Source organism: Peromyscus leucopus, chromosome 9 (assembly GCF_004664715.2).
Source record: "Peromyscus leucopus breed LL Stock chromosome 9, UCI_PerLeu_2.1, whole genome shotgun sequence".
NCBI lineage: Eukaryota > Metazoa > Chordata > Mammalia > Rodentia > Cricetidae > Peromyscus > Peromyscus leucopus.
This window is the reverse complement of record NC_051070.1, coordinates 76,252,450-76,273,763: the sequence shown is the minus strand read 5'-3', so window position 1 is coordinate 76,273,763 and position 21,314 is coordinate 76,252,450. Positions and strand designations below refer to the sequence as shown.

General features: G+C 44.4%; 1 protein-coding gene across 2 annotated transcripts in view; it reads right to left on the bottom strand.

Moving 5' to 3' along the window:
- The window catches only part of Dlgap5 (DLG associated protein 5), a 34,163-nt gene extending 13,769 nt beyond the window's left edge, over window positions 1-20,394 (bottom strand). The window contains exons 1-13 of one of the 2 annotated variants that reach the window (XM_037208595.1): window positions 20,291-20,394; window positions 15,149-15,381; window positions 11,787-11,955; window positions 11,558-11,684; window positions 11,318-11,380; window positions 9,864-9,948; window positions 9,653-9,772; window positions 8,552-8,622; window positions 6,590-6,852; window positions 5,618-5,745; window positions 5,031-5,157; window positions 2,447-2,532; window positions 1,385-1,545 (exon numbers count right to left, since the gene is read on the bottom strand). In XM_037208595.1, coding sequence (XP_037064490.1) covers window positions 1,385-1,545; window positions 2,447-2,532; window positions 5,031-5,157; window positions 5,618-5,745; window positions 6,590-6,852; window positions 8,552-8,622; window positions 9,653-9,772; window positions 9,864-9,948; window positions 11,318-11,380; window positions 11,558-11,684; window positions 11,787-11,955; window positions 15,149-15,380 — 1,632 coding nt within the window. In that variant the 5' untranslated portion in view covers window position 15,381; window positions 20,291-20,394. Of the gene's footprint in view, window positions 1-1,384; window positions 1,546-2,446; window positions 2,533-5,030; window positions 5,158-5,617; window positions 5,746-6,589; window positions 6,853-8,551; window positions 8,623-9,652; window positions 9,773-9,863; window positions 9,949-11,317; window positions 11,381-11,557; window positions 11,956-15,148; window positions 15,382-20,290 lie in introns of both variants that reach the window. The other variant, XM_028873518.2, reaches the window with a different exon arrangement.
- Window positions 20,395-21,314: the final 920 nt, after the last annotated feature.

Genomic DNA, 21,314 nt, shown 5'->3' with positions numbered 1-21,314 from the left:
AACAGTGTTCAAATCAAGAATTTTTATGTAAAAGTATTCATTGGTAGTTTTGGCCTAGACATCTTATAACCTATGGAAAGGATGTTATATATGCATAACTCTCCCGGATTGACCGATGGATCACTGTGGTGGCAGAAAAGATGGCCTCGGTACCATTGCTCCTCATAACACAAACAGAATCCCTTTAAAAACACTGATCTCATTAAGGGACATCTCATTTTCCCCAGATGTGGGCAAACACAAACAGCGTTGCTCTTGGCACCGCATACAAATCACATGCCAACACACTCTGTCGATCGCTTGAGTAAACACTCAGGATGGTGACTTTGGGACCACAACGTCAGAGTCTATTTAGTTTTGCCAGGAACCTGGCCCTGTCACCAGCAGTGACAGAGTTCCTGCTGCCTCGTGTCCTGCTGCTTGCTCACCAGCATTCACCGTCAGGGTTCTCGAAGCGTCTGGTTAGCTGTCACCTTGTTGCTCTAACTGCTAACTGCCTGGTGGCATATGACGCTGACAGTTACAAGCTCACCATTTCATCAGTCACCATCTGTTTTCATTCTGGGCTGTGGCGTCTGTTCGGGTCTTTTTCCAACTTTTTAAGCTCGGCTGTTCATTTTCATGCTTTTCTCAATGTTTTTAGGGGGAGGAGGAGGGATGGGGGATAAACACTACAAATTCAAAGCCCGAGATGAGGAAGAAGGGATGCCCTGATGACCGAGTGCTCGCCGGCAGAGGGAAGCCCCCAATGCAGGTGCAGCAGGTGCATAGAGAAGGTGAAAATCCTTTACATAAAGTGTCATGGTCTTTGCAGGCTGCCTGATGTAGGTGCTGGGAACAGAATCGTAGTCCTATGCAAGAGGAGCAGGTGCTCTTAACTGCTGGCCCATCTCCTCAGCTCCCCACTAGCTTATTTCTGAAATAAACTCAGCAAGGTAGAAAATGTTCTTCCTCCAAAAAGGCTCCCAGCCACTGCCTCCACCTGAGAGCTGCTAGTGAAACCATTCACTCGGCTTCGAGTCTGTTTCGTGTTGAAGACGGGGTTTCTCTGTGTACTCTGGCTGTCCTGGAACTGTAGACCAGGCTGGCCTTGACCTCAGATCCACCAGCCTCTGCCTGGGATTAAAGACATGGGCCACTACGGCCAGCTCTTTTCATTTTTATCATTTCTTCAATGCCCGACACACAAGAGAATTCACTAACTGCACTGGCTCATGCCTCCCCTGTAGAATTACCTGTCACAGACTATTTGACACCATGGGGAAAAGACAATGCAGCTTACACGGTGCACCGGATAGCTCCCTTATCACATCCTAGGTAGCTAAACCACTACTGTCCATTTTACTGTCCTTAGAAGCAAATGTAGGAAGCACCTGACACATACCTGAAAATTAACCATATCCCAAAATCCATCCAGGTCGGAACAGGTCGTCTCTTTTTCACCTCGTTTATATTCACAATTATCCACCAGCCCTTCAAACTGTTTGAATCTTTCCATAATAAGGAGTCTTGTTTGACCAACTGTTGTGCGAATAAGGTCTTTAGCTGAAGAAGTTAAGAAAAGAAAATGGACCTTTATAGCAAGCCAGCCAACTGAGACTTAACCCCCGATCCCTAGAGTTTACAGAATTAAATTCTTACAGAAAAACAAAAAATAACCATCCAAAAAACTTTGCCACAGATACTGAGCCCTAGCTCCTGGCTTCACACACCAGTAACAATTAGTGGTGTTTATCCTCAATCACACATGGCTTCACAAAGAGTACCATTCCCTTTCTCCTGTATTTTATGAGAATTCAACCTCAAACAGGTCAAGTACATAAGTATCCCAGGACCTCACACTGGTAACTTTTTAAATAGCTTCTCCAAATAAAATAGGACTAAGGACTTTGTCCAAAATTTGTTTTCGTACTGATATACATAATTATAATTCAGAACATAGTATTGTATAATTAAGGAATATGAAATTAACAACACTATATACAAGTTCACATTAAAAAACAAAATACACAAAAGCTGTACACTTCTTTGGCATAGAGACATTAGAGGTTGAACAACTCTTGGTGTTTTGAGCAATACTGAAACTACAAAGTTGAACGCTAGAGTTTTAATTTTGAGAGAATGCAACAATCTTAATAGAAACAAGGGCTAGATATAGCTCTCTGGTCAAGCACTTTCTTAGCACCAAAAAGGTCCTGGGTTCAATCCCTGCTACTCCTCCAAAAAAAGAAACAGTACACGGCATCATCCTTTCTACTGTCAGGTGTGTTTGGGCATACCTGTAAGCCCAGCCCTTGACAGGCGGGACAAGATGACTAGGGTTCAGGTCACTGTCAACTACAGAGTGAGCTCTAGGCCAGCCTGTGCTAGGAAAACCTCTCTAAAACACAAAACGATATAATGCCAACAACAAGAAGAAACAAAACTAAGAATGTTTTATTCTTACCATCGTCAGGAATGTCCAGTTCCAGCTTCCTGTCCCACTCCAGGCACTGTGAGGTTAACTTGTCAGTTTCTGACTGGAGGATTTTTCTAAAAGTGTGACATCTGTTTTAGTTCTACAAGTGTGGCCACCTGAGTTCAGGTTGACCATTATGACACTTTAACACACAAGACTAGGATGGTTTAAAACAAAGGCACAAAACAGTAAAGGAAATAGGCAAAATAGCCATTTTGAAGACTTTATGGGTAAGGATTTAATGAACGAAATTTAATACACGAAACTCACAAAAGACAAATTTCCTGTCATATACACCTTGTGTATGCCCTTTGTCTATACCTAAAATTTACACTGGATGGATGATGCTAAGACCCACTTTCCCACTTCTCAAGCTACCATTGGTGATTTGTTCTGTTCTTTGTTCAGAGTCCAGCATCTCTTGGTGTGTAATGCGCACTCAGGTACTCTTCACAGAACTAAGGACTGCCAAAGCAAGCTGAGGATAAACCCGTGGACTCTAAGTTCACTTAGGTACAGCACTGCACAGCTGCCGTCCGGCAGTGAGGAGGCAGAGGTCGGAAGAGCAGTGCAAACGAAAGGCCAGCATGGTCCACACAGTGAGTTCCAGCCAGCCACGGCTACTACAGAGCAGACTGTCTCAGAAAACAAGGACTGAAACAAACACAATAAAAATGTGAGTAATAGTGAGGCTGAGAGACCTCCCCATGAGGCGGAGGCCAGTCTGGTCTACAAAGTGAGGCCCATGCCAGTCAGGACTACACATTGAAATCACAACTCAAAAAAAAAAAGAGAGAGAGAGGAAAGAAAGGTTAACACTACAGATCAATCTTAAGGACACTATGCTAAGTAAAACAAACCAGTCACAAAGACAGACCAAAAAAAAAAAAAAAAAAAAAAAAAAAAACTAGCCTGGGGTACTTGAGACTGTCTTAAAAACAAAGGGCCAGGCATGCCTTTAATCCCAGCATCTCAGAAGGCAGAATTAGGCAGATCTCTGAGGTCAAGGCCAGCCTGGTCTACATAGTGAGTTCCAGGACAGTCAAGGCTTTATAGAGAAACCCGGTCTTGAAAAACCAAAATAAATAAATTAATTAAAAGGCTGGGTATGGTAGCACACACCTTTGATCCCAGCACTCAGGAGGAAGAGGCAAGTGGATCTCTTGTGAGTTCAAGGCCAGCCTGGTCAACATAATGAGTTCCAGGACAGCCAGGGCTATGTAGAGAGATCCAAAGGGCTTCCATGTCCCCAAAAGAAATTAGTTAATTAAATGCAAATAGTGTGTGATTCTATTTAATCACATGACACACACTTAAAAAAAAAGTCACAGAGACAAACTAGAACTGTGTTTGTCAAGGGCTCTTGGGAGAAATAGGGATTTGTCTAGCAGATAAAGAATTTTTTAGTTTTACAAGATGAAAGCTCTGGAGATGGATGGTGGTAATGGGCACATAACACTGTATTTAATACCTGTGAGCTGTATACTTAAAGAACTGCATGATGTACATCTCACCATAGTAAAAAACTGGAAAACTATCAACACAAACTCAGGAGAAACAAACAAACAAGGTATGGGAGGGAGTGGGGTAGATCACCCCACAAACTCCCTAAGAAGAAAACCCAAGGACAGCTTGTTTTGTTCTTAAATCCTTTTCTTTGAGACAGGGTCTCACTATGTAACACAGGCTAGCCTGAAATTTGAGAGTCTCCCAAGCGCTGGGATTACAAGGGTGAGTCATCCTGTCTAGAGATGTTAGTGGTTAAACATCTACAGAACACATACAAGGCCTGGGTTTGAAGCGCAACAGTGAAGAAATATGAAATGATAGGCAAAAAGGAAGGTCTACTGTTCTCATCTATCCAGGCTGGTCTTGAATTTGTTATGTAGCCAAGGGTGACCTTTAACTTCAGACCCTTCTGGCTTTACCTCCTGAGTGCTGGGACAATAGGCCTGGTCAGTTTATTCCATTTTGAGACCAGTCCCAGGGCTTCCTGGGGGCTAGGAGTGTGTTACCAACAGACACTGGCAGTCCATCCATAAGATGCTCTCCCTCTTCCGTTTTGGCTTCAAGAGTGAGCAGCTGAACTCTGTTTACATCCACTGAGCCCGACTAAATAAACCATGATAGAGCAGGACAAGAGAGTACTCTGCACCCACATACGAGAGAGTCCTTCAGGTGCTGAAAAGGACTGTAAGCAACATTTACCACTAAATGAAAACAAAACAATGTACTGTACAAGACTTGCATATTCTCAAAAGACAAAAGGCCTGCATGTGTCCACAAATCCATTATCTACCTCTCAAAATAACACAAGAAAGTTAACACCTGCATGGGAGGGTCAGACTTCGGAGCTGGGAAGGCCACTTCCCTCATACATCTACCTACCCTTGGAATAGAAACCTTACTATGTCCTAGCTATTAGAAGAGTTAAAACTGCACAGTAAAAATCCCCCAAAGCCAGCTCCTCCCCACTCACCATATTAAATATGTATGCATAAAATTAAACACTTTAATTTGGGGTTTAATGTCTAGACATGAACGCACATTCTCACGGTCATAGCAGACAAACCTGAAATACGGCACATCATGCGGTGGCTGAGACACCTGACCTTCCCCTTCTTCAAGTGATGTGACTCCTCCCACCGAAAGGCGACTGGAATCTGTAGTAGACGCTTCCTTTTGATTTAAGCCATGTTCTACGATGCGAAAGAAAACATTACTCATTAACTAAGAACAATTTCTAGAATGACAGTCCTCACAAGATAATTTTTAAATTCCTTCAGTTTTCTCAGTGTTGAACTTTGAAATTTTTATTTCTACTTCAGTCATTTCATTCACATCTGTTCTATTATGGCTGTCAGTGTGTGTGTGTGTGGAGGTCAGAGGTCATTGCAAGTGTCGTTCTTCAAGCGCTCTCCACTTTCTTCCTGAAATGGTCTCTCCAGGGCCTGGGACAGGCCACCTCCCCTAGGGCTCCTTCCAGCTCCTGCCCGACCCACATCCAGCTCTGTCCTTGGCGGCTGAGCGATTCCCCAGCTCCTTCTCCATCCCCACTTTCTCCAGGCCCAGGTCACATTCCTGAAGCACGTGGTGAAAATGAGCTCTACAGGAAGTTCTTCAAGATCATCAGCCGGAGATGGGATGAGAACGCCGTACCTTCCTTACAGACTGCCGGAGAACCTAAAGCGCTCGGGGAGTCATTTCGTTCCTGCTGCGCTGTGTCTGCAGAGCAAGTCAGAGATTTTTGCACCAAGATTTCATTTGCTGCATCTTGAGTTGTAGTGCTAAAAATAACAGCAAAAAAAAAATATACTTCATGAAAAATGAAGTCCACATATATATAAAACTGAAGGACTGGAAAGCTGTGTTGCTTTAAAAAAAAAAGATAAAGTGGAAATGCTTTTTGTTTGAGAGTAGGCCTCATTACGTCACTCCCAGAGTTGCTTTTATTGAATACATATCTATCTGGGCATGGTGGTACAAGTTTATATTCCCAGCACTTCGGAGGCCAAGGCTGTTTAGGTTACAAAGGGAGCTGCTATCTCAGCCACAGTCCACCCCCCCCACAAAATTCTAAGGGGCTGGAGAAATGACTTAGTTACAAGCACTTGCAGCTCTAGAAGAGAATGTGAGTTCAGTTCCCAGAACCCACAGGCTGACCCCATCATCTGTAACTCCTGTGCCAGGGGATCGATGCCCCCTAGAGGCACTGCATACGGGTGGCACATTTTTTCCATGTGTACACTTATAGACACGAATGCAAATCACTTACGTACATAAAAATAAATCTTTACAAAAGTAAAGTAAATACTATTTAAGGGCTATAATTAAACCACGTATTTAAAAGCAAAACCCAACATGTTTATGATGAAGACAACTCACAGAAAATATCAAAACTATCAAAGGCATTACTGTAGGCTTCTGAAGAACTTGTCTCAAAAGAACTCTTTTGTGTGTGTGATTCATAGTTAGCATATTTCACTAACTACAAATAGTGCAGAAAAAAAGACAGAGGAAAAGAAAGAGTAGAAATGCAAGACAGGCATTTGTTACTCCTTTTAATAAAGTGCTTATTATTACGATTAATTGTGTATTAGTATTTGCGTGTGCTTAAAGATTTCATCTTACACTTCTGCTTTTAAAGGGTTCCAGTCACAACTGGGTGTCAAGAGAGCGCTGTCACTTCTATGACCCATGGGTGCCACTTGATAGGTCTTCAGACCGCACGGAGGCTGAAACACACAATGCGTGGGTGCGAAGGACTTCCTCTCCTTCACTGTCTTTGTTGAGCTCTCCACCTCTGGGAAGACGCCGCCCAGATCCATTCCATTCCCCGTTACACTGGTCTGCGGATCCATACTATTTTCTTTATCAACTTTAGAGGGAAGGACCTAGGTATAAGCAGAATCGAGTTGGAATTTCTCTTCCAGGAACAAACCCAAATTTTAACAGAAACACAAACAGCAGCAGCAGCAGCAGCAACAAACAAGTTTCACAGTGTGATGGCTTGTACTGATTGGAATTCTACAAGATTCATCTTCTGGGGCTCAGAGGTTAAGAGCACTGGCTGCTCTTCCAGAAGACCTGAGTTCAATTCTCGGCAGCCACATGATGGGTCACAACCATCTGTAACTCCAATCCCAGGGGATCTAACACCCTCTTCTGGCCTCCTCAGCCACCAGGCACACAAGTGGCCCAAAGACATATATGTAAGCAAAACACCCACATACTTAAAATTGGTAAGTACCTAAAAAATAACCTTGGGCTGTACATAATCTTACCACAGAACAATAGTTCTCGGTGTGATACAATGAGATCAAGCAATAGAATACAAAGATATTCTTCTAAGTCGGTTTAGTTGTTAACTGATATTTAGACATTAAAAAATAGTTTGGCTTATTAATGAGATCTGAACTCAAACTCAACCTAGATAAGGATCTCAAAGGCCAAGGTGTCAGTGAAAGTAAAAACCAATGATAACATGCAGAGGAACAATCATTTTTTAAAAATACACTTATTATGGTACTGTCTGTGTATTTGTTTGGGGGCATGCACACCAGGGCATGGGTGGAATTAGAACACATCTTTCAGATGTTAGCTCCCTTCCTCCACCTCGTGGGATCTGGGAATCAGGGTTGACAGCAAGGTCTTTAACCCACTGGGCCATCTCGCTGGCCCCACAAAATTAATCTTAGCATGGCTTAAAAAGATTCTCTCTCCATTTCCTTCCTTGGAGGATTTTGACATTCAGTAAGGCTCCAGGCAGGTTTCTTACTCTTCAGCAGGAGATTTTTTTTCCCCCCTAAAGATTAAGGTTGCACTGTAGTCCAAGAAACTAGGAACTCAAAATAGTTCCTTAAAATTTTTGTTTTCTTTTTTAATTTTTTTTTTTTTTTTTTTTTTGAGACAGGGTTTCTCTGTGCAGTTTTGGTGCCTGTCCTGTAGACCAGGCTGGCCTGGAACTCACAGAGATCCACTTGGCTCTGCCTCCTGAGTGCTGGGATTAAAGGTGTGCGCGACCACTGCCCAGCTTCTTTTAATTTCTATGAGTGGTGGTCAGAGGAGTGGATTCTCTCTTTCCACCATGTGGGTTCTGGGGATTAAACTAATCTGGCTTGGCAGCAAGCTCCTTTACCTGCTGAGCCATCTTGCAGGCTCTGGTCCTGTTTTTTAAGGATCTCATGGCTGGATGCTGTTAAAAACCCTAGCTTATTGATTCTTGACAACCTATACAGGAAATTCTGTTAGGGATGGAGAAATAAACTCCAATTACGCAGCTAATTGCAAGCATAGACAATACCCTGCTCTAGCTGAATCCAAAATCAAAGCATCTCACCCTATAACTAGTTCTTGCAAAAACAGTCCCAGCTGTGTTTTCCTAGTCTCCATTTTCTGTTAACCAGACTGTGCCTTCTCTACTTATAAAACCCAGGGTTAGATCAAGACACCTAACGACCAGTATCAGTAAATCCTTGTGACGCGTCCTTATGTGGAAGGCGTTGACGTGTGTGGAGGGGCTCGCTGAAGCAGTCTGCCCGCTCCCCTTCCGCTGTGTCAAGGCTCTTAGAGAGAAGCAGCCCCGTGCTCTACCTTGCCAAGTTTGGCCTCCACCTTCCTGGCGGGTCTTCCTCTACTCGGGCCCACTCTTTCGGATTCATTCTCTAAAATAAAAAACGAAGTAAGATATCCATTTTAAGACAGACAGGCAATGCTCCGTTAAAGTACTAGATCATTCGGTGAAGTTTGAAGAAAGACAAATAGGAATGTTTATCTTCAACTTTTAGGATTACAAGTCACACTATCAAAGGGGACAAAAACAAGTGAAATTTCCTGTCAAATACAAAGCAAACTTTATTTTGCTTTTCAAAATAAAGTATGTTTCCTTTCTTTCTGATTACCAAATACATACTGATTATAAAAAAGAAAACAGAAACAACAAATCTAATCTAAGCAACCAACCAACCAAACCAACCAACACAGCTGGGCAGCCTACAACTTCAGAACTTCCTCGGAAGACTGAGGCAACAGGATCAAGAGTGTAGGCTAGCCTCAGCTAATTGGTGAGACCTTGTCTCAAAAAACCAGTATGGCGGCTGGAGAGAGGGTTCAGCAGTTAAGAGCACTGCCTGTTCTTCAGAGGGTGACTCCCAGCACCTAGATGGCAGTTAACCACCACCTTAACTCCAGTTCCAGGAGATAAAGATGACCTCTTCTGGCCTCCATAGGCACACATGTGGTACACAAACATAATGCAGGTAAAACCCACCCACATTAAATAGAAATAAATCTCAAAAAGAAAAGAAACATAAACCAACAAAAAGGTCCAGAGCAGGAGTTCAGTTGGCACAGTGCTAACTGTAAGACAAGGACCCGAGTCTGGGTCCCAGGACTCTATCCATCTGCAGTCAGTGCTGGACCCCCGGAGCTTACCAACCAGCCAGGCTAGCTGAATGGGCAAGCTCCAGGGTCAGAGACTGCCCCTCAGAAAGCAAGGTGAGGAATAAGTGAGGAAGCGACCTACGGCCTACACACAGCCCTCGGCCATGACTCCAGTACCAATCTGATAATTCAGCATCTGTTTATAGTGTTTTTTGTTTATTAGCACACTGTATTTCAGGGCCATGATCTGTTCTGAAGCTTTCTTGTTCTTTATAAAGTGCATTACTGTGTGCGCACTGGGACAGTCCTTACCACCAGCAACTCTCGTAACTGGCTTTCTCGGGGCAGACGACACTGTTTGGGCCGTCTGCTTTGTCCTCTGAGGAGCAGCTGATCCAGTCACTCTCCCTGACGACACCATGGGCTGCACGACTGGGAAAAATAATCCAATCAGATGTCTTTTGTCATTCCTAAATTATTCCTGTGGCAGCACCAAGTGCATCATCATTGCTAATGTTCCCACCTTTTTTCTCTTTGTCCAGTGTTTTCTTTTCAGAAGTTTGTTTTTGGCCACATCCTGTTGTTTGAAGAACATTCTTGCTCTCAATCTGTGAAGAGAATTAGGTACTTTGTTATGTAACTGCATAAGAAATCAAATACACTTTTTTGTTTTTCCTGGAACTCACTTGGTAGCCCAGGCTGGCCTTGAACTCACACGAGATCCGCCTGGCTCTGCCTCCCTAGTGCTGGGATTAAAGGCGTGCGTCACCACCGCCACCTGGACAAATACACTTTTAACTTATAAGTTGATCTCAAAAGAATCAGCAGTTGAGACCAGCCTCAACCAATAGGGAGATACATGGGTCTGGGCTACATGAAATCCTATCTCAAAAAAACACAAAAAAACAAAATACAAAGCTGGTAGGCATGGCGGCACACACCTTTAATCCCAGCACTGGGAGGCAGAGCCAGGCAGAGCCAGGCGGATCTCTCTGAGTTCAAGGCCATATGCTCACTTGAGAATTCTGAAAACACTAACATTAACTGTGGTTTTCTTTCCGAGATGAGGCCTTTTGTGTTGCCTAGGCTGGCAAGCTAGTCCCCTGCCTCAGCCTCTTGAGGAGCCATGAACAGTGAGTGGCTCCTGGACCACGGTCCAGTTAGTCGCTCAGGGGTACAGAGCGTGCCTAACCTGCAGTTCCCTGGCCTCTGATTCCCAACACCGCTGGGGAAAAAAAAGCAACAAATTACAACAGCAAAAGAGAAATCTCTGAATTTTACATTTACATTTCTCCTAGGCAGAAAGCCTTTTCCTGGGGTTCACTCACCTCCTTAAGACTACACCCTACATGTAAACACCTCAGTAAGGTTTCCCTGGACTGCTCCAACTGAAATGTTACTCAATGCCATCTCCTATCTTACACACCATATGTATCGATTTTATTTCTAGGCCCTCAGAATTGTATTCAGCACTGTAAGTATCCCCAAAGCTAGAGGAGCTACGAGGACATGGCAGTGACCCCAATATGTTAAAAACATGAAACTTAGCTTCCTTACTTGACAGAAAGTCATACTCAGGCCCCCCCGACATACTTAATTCTCTCCCAAAGCCTTCATTTGCTGCCATATTTAGAGGATCCGGAAATGTGTCTCAGCCACCTTGTTGCTTTCCTCATTCCGATCTGCACTTCCTGCAGTTGGTGTGGAACGCACAGTAGCAGCACAGTAAACAGCAGCATGCGGCTGAAGTCTGGATGGACTGCATTAAGAGGTGTTTCTGCACAGACTATTGTGAGTGAAAATCTCCTTGGCCTCTAGCCAGAAACTAAGTCACCGCTAATTTTCACACTTCTGATTCAGGTAAATAAATCACTATGTTTGCATCCGATTTTAGGTTTAAAATGGAATTACAAACTTTTGAGGGAGGAAAAGGCACAGTATGTTATTTCAGTAGCAATTATCTATACACAATGATACCTTAGTCTGTTCCATGTGGTCTTTGGCTTTGGATCTTGTAATCCGCCCACTGTATGGAAAAGCCTTTAAACAGTTAAAAAAAAATCAATTAAAAAAGAACAAAAACGGAAACACAAATACAGACAAAATTTATTCTATGTCTCAGTTTAATATTCAAACGTTTCCCTAAGTTAAGTAGCTGCTTTTCAGTTCCAGAGTTAAAGGAACTGTCTGATGTTTTAAGTTAAACCATGGACGCACCTTCTCGGGCTGGGTCCTCACACCCCTCTGGTCTGTGACGGGGAAGCCGGGGGCAGCAGGCTGGGTCCTCACACTCCTCTGGTTTGTGATGGGGAAGCTGGGGGCGGCAGGCTGGGTCCTCACACTCCTCTGGTCTGTGACGAGGAAGCCCGGGGCAGCAGGCTGGGTCCTCACACTCCTCTGGTTTGTGATGGGGAAGCTGGGGGCGGCAGGCTGGGTCCTCACACTCCTCTGGTCTGTGACGAGGAAGCCCGGGGCAGCAGGCCTGTAGAGACCCACTTTAAACACTCCTCGCTTAGCTTTCTCTCGTTGTTCTTTCAATTTCTGAAGCTGCTTTTCTTCCTTGTATTTCTGGAGGAGCTGCTTCCGCTGGTCACTCAGAACCGTTTTCTCTGACTCTAAGGGGAGCAGAGTGTCAAACAACAGTCCATGAAACATTTTACACAAAATATTACAAAACAACTTTTGGTTGTTTTGGGTCTTTTTTTTTTTCTTATTTTTTCAAGACAGGGTTTCTCTCTGTATAGCCTTTGCTGCTCTGTAGACCAGGCTGGCCTCGATCTCAGAGATCTGTCTGCCTCTGCCTCCCAAGTGCTGGGATTAAAGGCGTGCATCACCAGTGCCTGGTTAACATCAAATTTCTAAAAGCACACTTTTTGTCTAATTTCATCTGCTAAGAAATGCTTTTAATACTGTCCTATTAATTCCTTAACACTGTAAAACAAGTTATTTATTTTTTGTCTGTTTGTTTTTTTGAGTCAGGGTTTCTCTGTGTAGTTTTGGTGCCTGTCCTGATCTCAATCTGTAGACCAGGCTGGCCTCAAACTCACAGAGATCTGCCTGGCTCAGCCCCCACCCCACCCCCCCATGCTGGGATTAAAGGTATGCACCACCACCACCACACCACCACCACCACCACCACCACCACCACCAGGCAAAACAAGTTATTTCAAGCTCAAATCATTTTGAAAATTGTATTCACTGTGTATGCCTTCACTTGCTCAATTAAAAAAAAAAATTGGTAAATTGATTACTTCAGGCTGAATCACTTAAAAGAACTTTAGAATGGGGCATTTGATCTGCCTTCTCCTACATGCAACAAGCATGAAGAATTCTTTTGGTATTTTTTGACATATGCCTACAAGCTATATCTTGAGAGAGGGAAGCAAGGTCTTCGCTAGCCTGGCATTAGCAAAACACAAGGTTCTTTTGGCAGTCTAGTTCAGTGGAAGAGCACATGCTTAATTAACTGCCTAGCCTGGGTGAGGCCCTGAGTTCGATTCCTCACACCTTGCAAACAAAGCAAAAGCATTCTTTGGGAGGGATGTCACTCATCACAAAGCCTTCCTCAGCGGGGCTCCAGTTTTTGACTAGACTGGCTCTTCCACCAGCTTTATCTCCCTAGCTCTGCGTGTCTCTCAGCAACACTGCTGTTCTTACCACCCTGTTCGGTCATTCCTTCACAAGCTTACCGACCTTTGCTCTAAGAAGCATCACACTGTGGTCATTTCTTTGAATTTCATTCTCTGTAAATTTTATAAGCTTCTCTGTGAATTGTCTCTGGCATTAATCAGGTTCTTAAGCCTAGGCCAAGCCTGCATAAGAACTGGTCCCTTGTTGGGCTCTTGTTTTTGCTTATTTCAAGTTTTTCACTTATTCCTAACCTCCACATTTTTGAGAGTAGAAATTACATCTAAGGGTTTTACTAGACTCAAGTTCAATCTTTGAAGACAGAATATGTCCTAGACGACACTTCCATTCTCTTTTGAACCCATTCCTATCTCCCCCACCCTCCCCCCTCCTTTGAGCCAGGGTCTCACTACATACAGCCCCTACGGCTTTAACATGCCTCTGCGTCCTGGGTACTGGGATTAAAGGCATGAGCCATCACGTCAGGCCCCTCAATTACTTTTTAAAAATCATCTCTGCTTACATGCCTAATAGGCATTATAACTTCAACATGTCCAACAAGCAGGCTGTACATATATACTTGTGTGTACATATACAGACATGCATATGTATGTAATAATAATAAAAGAAAGACTATCAATTTAGGGACATAGGAGGGTTTGGAAGGGTGGGACCTAAGAACTGGCGGGAGGAAAGGGAAGGGGGAAAGTGAGGTAATTCTATTTTAATTTAAAATGTATTTTTCAAAAATGAAAAATTGAACTCAATTTTAAAAATGCCTTTTCCTAAAACTATTGTTGTATTCTTCAATATTCACTGTATGTTTTATCTGTGCTCAGACCACAAAAAAAAAGTCTCCTTTCAAAACTCTGGTTCTAGGCCTTTTTCATTTCCTGCAGGCTCCCCAAATAGGTTGTTATTTTCTCTTTCCAAACAGGCTAGCAGGCCCAGTTCCTTTTTTCTTCAAACATGCACTATTCACCTCAGGTCAGAAGAAACAAAAACCTGGAACTGTTTTGTCCAGTTCTCGCCCCTCACACTTCTTCAGAATCTGGGAGAGCTGGGCGAGGTGGCAGACTATCACCTTCCAGTCCCAATACCACCCTTTCCAAAATCAGGTTCAAATGCACAGGGTGCACATGCCACACTGACCCTGCAAACCGTAACATAAAACTTCTAGGGGCCAAGAGGACAGCTCAGTGGTTACAGCGCTTGCTAAGCAACCCTGACACGTGAGTTTCACCTCTGGAACCAACATAATGTTGGTGGAAGGAGAGCCGAGCGCCGAAGCTGTCCTCTGAGCTCCACACACTTGACGGACAGAGAACGGCCATACTTCCATCTACCTCCCACACAGCACCAACCAAACCTTCTAAGAACATTCTCTCATTCACCACTTATGTTGTGAGGCATGACGGCCATTTAGTTTCTAACTCTTGGTATATAAACAAAACAGGACTCCAGTGACTCCTGGCTAGAGCTTAAGTCATGCCTTGGTTCTCTTCCTCCATCCCTATAACACTTCTTGCCTTCTAGGACACTCTATTTTCATTGTTTTTTATTTTTTTCTGAGAATAACCCTTTTTGCTTATTCAGTTCTTTCTTTCCTTGCATTTTGGGCAAATGTTAAGCATGATCTCTTAGGGGTTGGGGATTTTAGCTCAGTGGGAGAGCGCTTGCCCAGCAAGTGCAAGGCCCTGGGTTCAGTCCTCAGCTCTGGGAAATAATAATAATAATAATAATAATAATAATAATAATAATAATAATAATAACCTCTTTGTTCTCTCTAGATGACTGGCAAAGTATTTTTATTTTATTTCAAAGGTTCTCACCGAGTTATTTAGAATGATTTTCCTTTGATCAGTGGAGTTCTTTAATTTCCCTCCCAGGCATTAAACCAACTTTCACTTTGCTTTTAATTTTTATCTAATGCATGCATGCATGCATCTGAGTGTATGTATGTGTCTGTATGTGCACCACATGCATGCAGGAGCCTGTGAGATCAGAAGAGGAGTCAGACACCCTGACGCTGGAGCTGCAGATGGTTATGAGCCACCACACCAGGAACTGAACCCAGGTCCCCTGCAAGAACAGTAAGCATCCTTAACTGTGAGCCATCTCTCCAGACCCACTTTGACTCACTCTGAATAGTACTTACAATTTCGAAAGGTCTTTACTTACTTGTTTTGGTACTGGCCTTTTCTGGAGCGAGGTCTAGAGACATCTCATGTATATTAACAAGGTCTCTACCTTCCAATGGAATGTTGACATCTTTCAAGCCGAAGTGCCTGTTTCGTTCATATACCTTGTGTCTGTTTTCCTTCTGAGATAATGACTTCCTGTGAGCAATCTGGGTTCTGATCATTTCAGTGCTTAAATCTTTCCGAAGCCGACTGGCAAAATGTGAAGACATCCTGTCAAAAAAGAGAAATAGACATTAACTTAATGGATTTTCATTTTATTTTTATTTATTTATTTATTTATTTATTTATTTATTTATTTTATTTATTTATTTTTCCCCTGGAGCTGAGGATCGAACCCAGGGCCTTGAGCTTGCTAGGCAAGCGCTCTACTCCTGAGCTAAATCCCCAACCCCATGGATTTTCATTTTAGTATTTAAAAAATTAAGATCTGAGACCAGGTGGTGGTGGCTGGCTCTCCCTTATAATTCCATCACTTGGGAGGCTCAAGAAAGCAGAATATTGTGAGTTTCAGGATCTTCTGGACTAAAGAGTAAGAGCCTCTCTCAAAGACCAAAATAAAGAAATTAATAAAAACAATTAAGATTTCAGTCTATCTCTTATACTCCTTTGCACTCCCTTGAAATGAAAATATTAAAACATACAACAGAATAAAAATGAATAAGTATGAAAGTAGAAAGTTATCAAAGACAAAGATACGTGCCTATCTGGGGTTTCTGGGTAGAAAGCTGCTCAGCAGATTAAATGAAGCAGAGGCAAACTATAATCTAGAATACAGACAAGAGGCAACTTGTGAAGTGGAAACAAAGGAAGTAAAGAGCTGTTACAGAACAACTTCCTTAACCTTCCTCTGGCGATGAAGAGCCTCAGCCTTTCTTCTCAATTCAAACAGCAAAAAATGAGCCGGGCGGTGGTGGTGCACGACTTTAATCCCAGCACTGGGGAGGCGGAGGCAGGCTTAAAAAAAAAGCAAAAATGGTCTGGGGAGATGGCTCAATCCACCTGAGTGCCTGCCACACAACCCCGAAGACCCTAGCTCATCTCTAACATGTTAAGAGGCAGGCGCAGCAGCAGCACATATCTGTAATTCCAGTGCTGACCTGGGCAGATGCAGGCACTTTACTTCTGCCAGCCAGCCTAACTGAATGAATGAGCTCCAGCTTTGATGAGCAACTCAGGAAGAGAGCTGTCTTGGTTAGTGTTTCTATTGCCGCAACAAAACACCATGACCAAAGAGCGAGGGTTTATTTGGCTTACACTTCCAGATCACAGTCCTTCATTGGAGGAAATCCAAAGTTCCTACTCAAGCAGGACAGGAACCTACAGGCAGGAGCTGATACAGAAGCCTTGGAAGGGCGCTGCTTCCTGGCTTACAAGCTCCCTATACCTTGCTCAGCCTGCTTTCCTATAGAATCCTGGACACCAACCAGCCCAGGGATGGCACCACCCACAATGGGCTGGGCTCTCCCACATCAATCACTAATTAACAAAATGCCTCACAGCTGAATCTTATGGAGTCATTTTCTCAATTGAGGTTTCTATCTCAGATAACTCGAGTTTGTGTGTCAAGTTGACGTAAGACTAGCGAGACAATAGACCCCCTTATCAGTTTGACAAACACACACATCACTATTAAGCCACAACCTTCCCTTTTTTTGTTTTGTTTTTTGGAGACAAGGTTTCTCTGTGTAGCTTTGCGCCTTTCCTGGAACTCACTCTGTAGCCCAGGCTGGCCTCAAACTCACAGAGATCCGCCTGCCTCTGACTCTGCTTCCTGAGTGCGGGGTTTAAAGGCATGTGCCACCATCACCTGGCAACCTTTCCTTTCTTGTTCATCCCCAAGATCTCACATTAAAAACATAAATAACTTGATAAGTCCATAGCCCTTACAAATTCATTCATATTTCAGTCTCTTTAAAATACCCAATCTCTTTACAAATCCCAAATCTCTTTTAAAAGTTCAAAGAATTTCGCGCTGTGGACTCCTGTAAAAATAAAAAGTAAATTACATACTTTCTTACTTCAAGAGGGAAGAACCAGGGCACAGTCACAATCAAATCAAAGCAAAACCAAACTCCAAGTGTAAAAAACACAATGTCCAATGCCTGGGATCCACTATGATCTTACGGGTTCCTCCAAGGGGCTTGGGTCACTTCTTGGTTTTTCGAGACAGGGTTTCTCTGTGTAGCTTTGCGCCTTTCCTGGATCTCACTCTGTAGACCAGGCTGGCCTCGAACTCACAGAGATCGGTCTGGCTCTGCCTCCCGAGTGCTGGGATTAAAGGCGTGCGCCACCGCTGCCCGGCTTAGGTCACTTCTCCAGCTCTGCCCTCTGCAGCACACACAGCTCGTCTTCTGGGCTCGGGCTGGCTCCACTCCACTGCTGCTGCTGTCCTTGGTGGTCTTCCCATGGTAACGGCATCTCCGAAACTCTGGGGTCTTCTGCAGCAGCTGGGCTGCACTTTCACCAACAGCCTCTCCTAGGCTCTCTTCATGGTGCCAAGCCTCAACATCTCTGCATGACTTCTTCAGTCCTGGGCCTTCAACTGCCCCTGAGACTGTACTTTCACCAGGGGCCTCTCCTGGTTTCTCACAGCCAAGCCTCAGCTACTCTTCATGACCCCTTCATGCTTTCAAAACCAGTACTACCTTCGTGACTCTTACACGACCAAATTCTGCTTGCTGTCAGCACAAGGTCCAACTTTGGTCGCCTCTGGAACACGGCTTCTGTGCACTGACTCTCAGGAAACACTTCCCAGAAGATTTCACCTCAACGGTGCTGGTCTCTTCTTAATCATCGCTAACTTCTCAGCTCCAGCTGACCAGCATCGAGGATCCCAGCAAAGAAAAGTTTTTCTTTAGTAGTTCTGGTATCTTTTTAATCACAGCTGATTCTTAAGCCCCAGCGAACGAGAACCAAAGAATCTTCAATCAAAATGGCAAAGAGCCCTGATAGTCTTTAAACTTCCCTCTGAAATTTCACAGGCCAGACCTCCGTCCTCTGCACTACTCTCCACATTCTTATCTCCCAAGCTCCCACAGAATATCCCACTGAGCTCTCAACACTCAATGGCTTTTCTAGCCCAAAGTTCCAAGGTCTTTCCACAATCCCCCTAGAAACACGGTCAGGTCTGTTACAGCAAACCCCCCAGTTCACTGGTGCCAACTTGTCTTAGTTAGGGTTTCTATTGCTGCAACAAAACACCAAGAACAAAAGGCAAGTTGGGGAGAAAAGGGTTTATTTGGCTTACACTTCCACATCATAGTCCTTCACTGAAGGAAGTCAGGACAGGAACTCAAACAGGGCAGGAACCTGAAGCCAGATGCAGAGGCCATGGGAGGGGTGCTGCTTACTGGCTTGCTCCTATGGCTTGCTCTGCCTGCTTTCTTATAGAACCCAGGACCACCAGCCCAGGGATGGCACCATCCACAATGGGCTGGGTCCTCCCCCCATCAATCACTAATTAGGAAAATGCCTTACAGCCAGATCTTATGGGGGCATTTTCTCAACTGAAGGTTGACTCTAGTTTGTGTGTCAAATTGTCAAAAAACCAGCCAGACAAGAGCCATAGAGGAAGATGCCTGCCATTGACTTCAGGCCTCCACAGCATGTGTATACACACACACCAAACACACTCCTAGCAATAGTTATTGGGACTCTGACACAGAAGGCTCAGTAGAGTTCAAAGCCAGGTTGGGCTAGAGTGAGATCATTCCAGTGCTAGCCTACTGTGATGAATACTCTTGTGATTCTAGCACCCGGCTAAAGCCGTCCTATGAAAACGGTTGAGACCACAATCTCAAACCCACAATCACAGCACTTGGGAGATGGGAGGCGAGAGGGCTGGGCCATGGCCAGTCTTAGCTCCACAGGGTGTTCAAGGCTGGAGAGAGCTACATGAGACCTTGTTTTAATCCTCTCCCCACCCCACCCCACCCCAAAAAAAAGAAAAAAGAAAGAAACAGAAAACAAGCCAAACACAAAGTAACTACTAGAGAAAGGGTTTAAGCAAAACTTGGTAACACTGTTAACCTCATCAGTTTGCCCCATTATTTTTGTCCATCTTAGAAATCATACTTTGCAATGACCTTTTCTTAGGAAGATCTTTTTGTTTTTGTTTTCAAGACAAGGTTTCTCTGTGTAGTCCTGGCTGCCCTGGAACTCAGAGAGATCTGCCCCGCCTCTAGTCTCCTGAATGCTGGGATTAAAGGCGTGTGCCACCACCAGGCTAGAAAGATCTTTGATAAATAATGTATCCGAGCAAAATACTGGAGAAGGACACTAAGGACCAAGATCTGATTCCAAAAGTTTTCTATCCCTAGTCCGCTTTCTGTTGTGATCAAACACTGGCTAAAACCTACTTAGGAGAGAAGAGGTTTACGTGGCTTACAGCCCATCCAGGGAAGTCGAAGCAGGAACCTACAGGCAAGATCTGAAGGGACCATACAGGGGCCGCTCCACAGTGAGGGGAGCAGCTGACTGACAATAACAGCCAGTACCTTCCACTGGTGGTGATGATCAAACGTGACTCTCACGCCAGCCCCCTCGCGTGGGCTCTCACCCTACTCCCCTGTATTTTAAAACACCGTAAGTTCTAGCTTTTAAGATTTTCAACTTAATAACTAGAGGAGGTAACAAATGACAAGAGTCTTCATGAAAAGCGAAGGCCGCTGCCACTTCTGGGCTCTTTTGAGAGGCTTACAAGTCAGCTTACAAGTCAGATAGATTCTTATCTCCAACACTTTGTTAATTCTCTAGGACAACATGCATAATTTTCATGCCGCTTTTTAATTTCTCGAAGACACACTCTCTCTCTCTCTCTCTCTCTCTCTCTCTCTCTCTCTCTCTCTCTCTCTCTCTCTCTCTCTCTCTCTCTCTGTGTGTGTGTGTGTGTGTGTGTATCTGCATATTAATGTCCAAAAGAGGGTGTCGGCTCTCTTGACGCTGGCTACAGGCTAAAGATGTCTAATGTGAGTTGCTGGGAGTGACGTGAACCTCTGCAAAAGCAGCAAGCGCTCCTAGCTGCTGAGCCATCTTCCTGGACCACGCAAACATTTCAGCCTAGGCCATTCTCAAGCCGGTATGCGGCGAAGGAGGACCTTGATCTCTAGATCCTACTTACCTGAAGCCGCTTCTGGGCACGATCCCCGACAATCCCGCAACAGAGAAACCTCCGCAGACGCGCAGTGGGAGCGCCTCGAGCCGGCCCTGAACTGAAACTTCCCGCGGCGGGTCGCTGATTGGAGGGACCTTGGCCAACACTTCCGGAAGCTCCCGCCCCTTCCCCTCGGGCGAGGCTTGCGATAGGTCGGTTCTGTGCGACTTTTGAATTGTTTGGAAGGCGAAGGACTAGGAGGCGGTGACGGCGCGGTAAACAGGCTGGCGGGGAGCGTCTGCCCCGCTAGAGTGGACGGGAGGGCGAGGCCAGCGGAGGAGCTTTCCTTCTCGCCTCTGCAGGTCGTTTATTCTCATCTCCTTTCATTTTAAAAGATTTTTTTTTCTTTGCCGGGCGGTGCTGGCGCACGCCTTTAATCCCAGCGCTCGGGAGGCAGAGCCTGGAGGATCTCTGTGAGTTCAGGGCCAGCCTGGGTGGGCTACAGAGTGAGTTCCAGGACAGGCGCAAAGCTACACAGAGAAACCCTGTCTCAAAAAACTTAAAAAAAAAAAAATTGCTGAGACAATGGCTGGCGGGTTGGCTTAGCAATTGAGAGAGCTTTTTTGCTCTTGCAAAGGACCCAGGTTCAGTTCTACATGGTGGCTTACAACCAACTGTTACTCCAATTCCTGAGGATCCATCATCTTCTGACCTCTGTGGGCACAAATGTGAGGCAGATACATAGTCAGGCAAAACGCTCACGTGCAGAAAACAAAGTCTTAGAACATTTAATAAATAAGTTCTGTTTTTAAAGGCTGAGTCCAGACTGGCAGGTTTCACTGGAGATCTGTGAGTTCCAGACAAGCCAAGGCCACAGAGCATGATCCTATCTATATCCAAACAAAACTGTTAGGAGCGTGAGTGAAACCATTTTGTGTAACTTAAAATCCATTCTGTGTGATTTGGAATAATATAATGCCTATAAGATAGGAGCTTCAGCTATGTTCATAGCAGCACTATTTGTAATAGCCAGAACCTGGAAACAACCTAG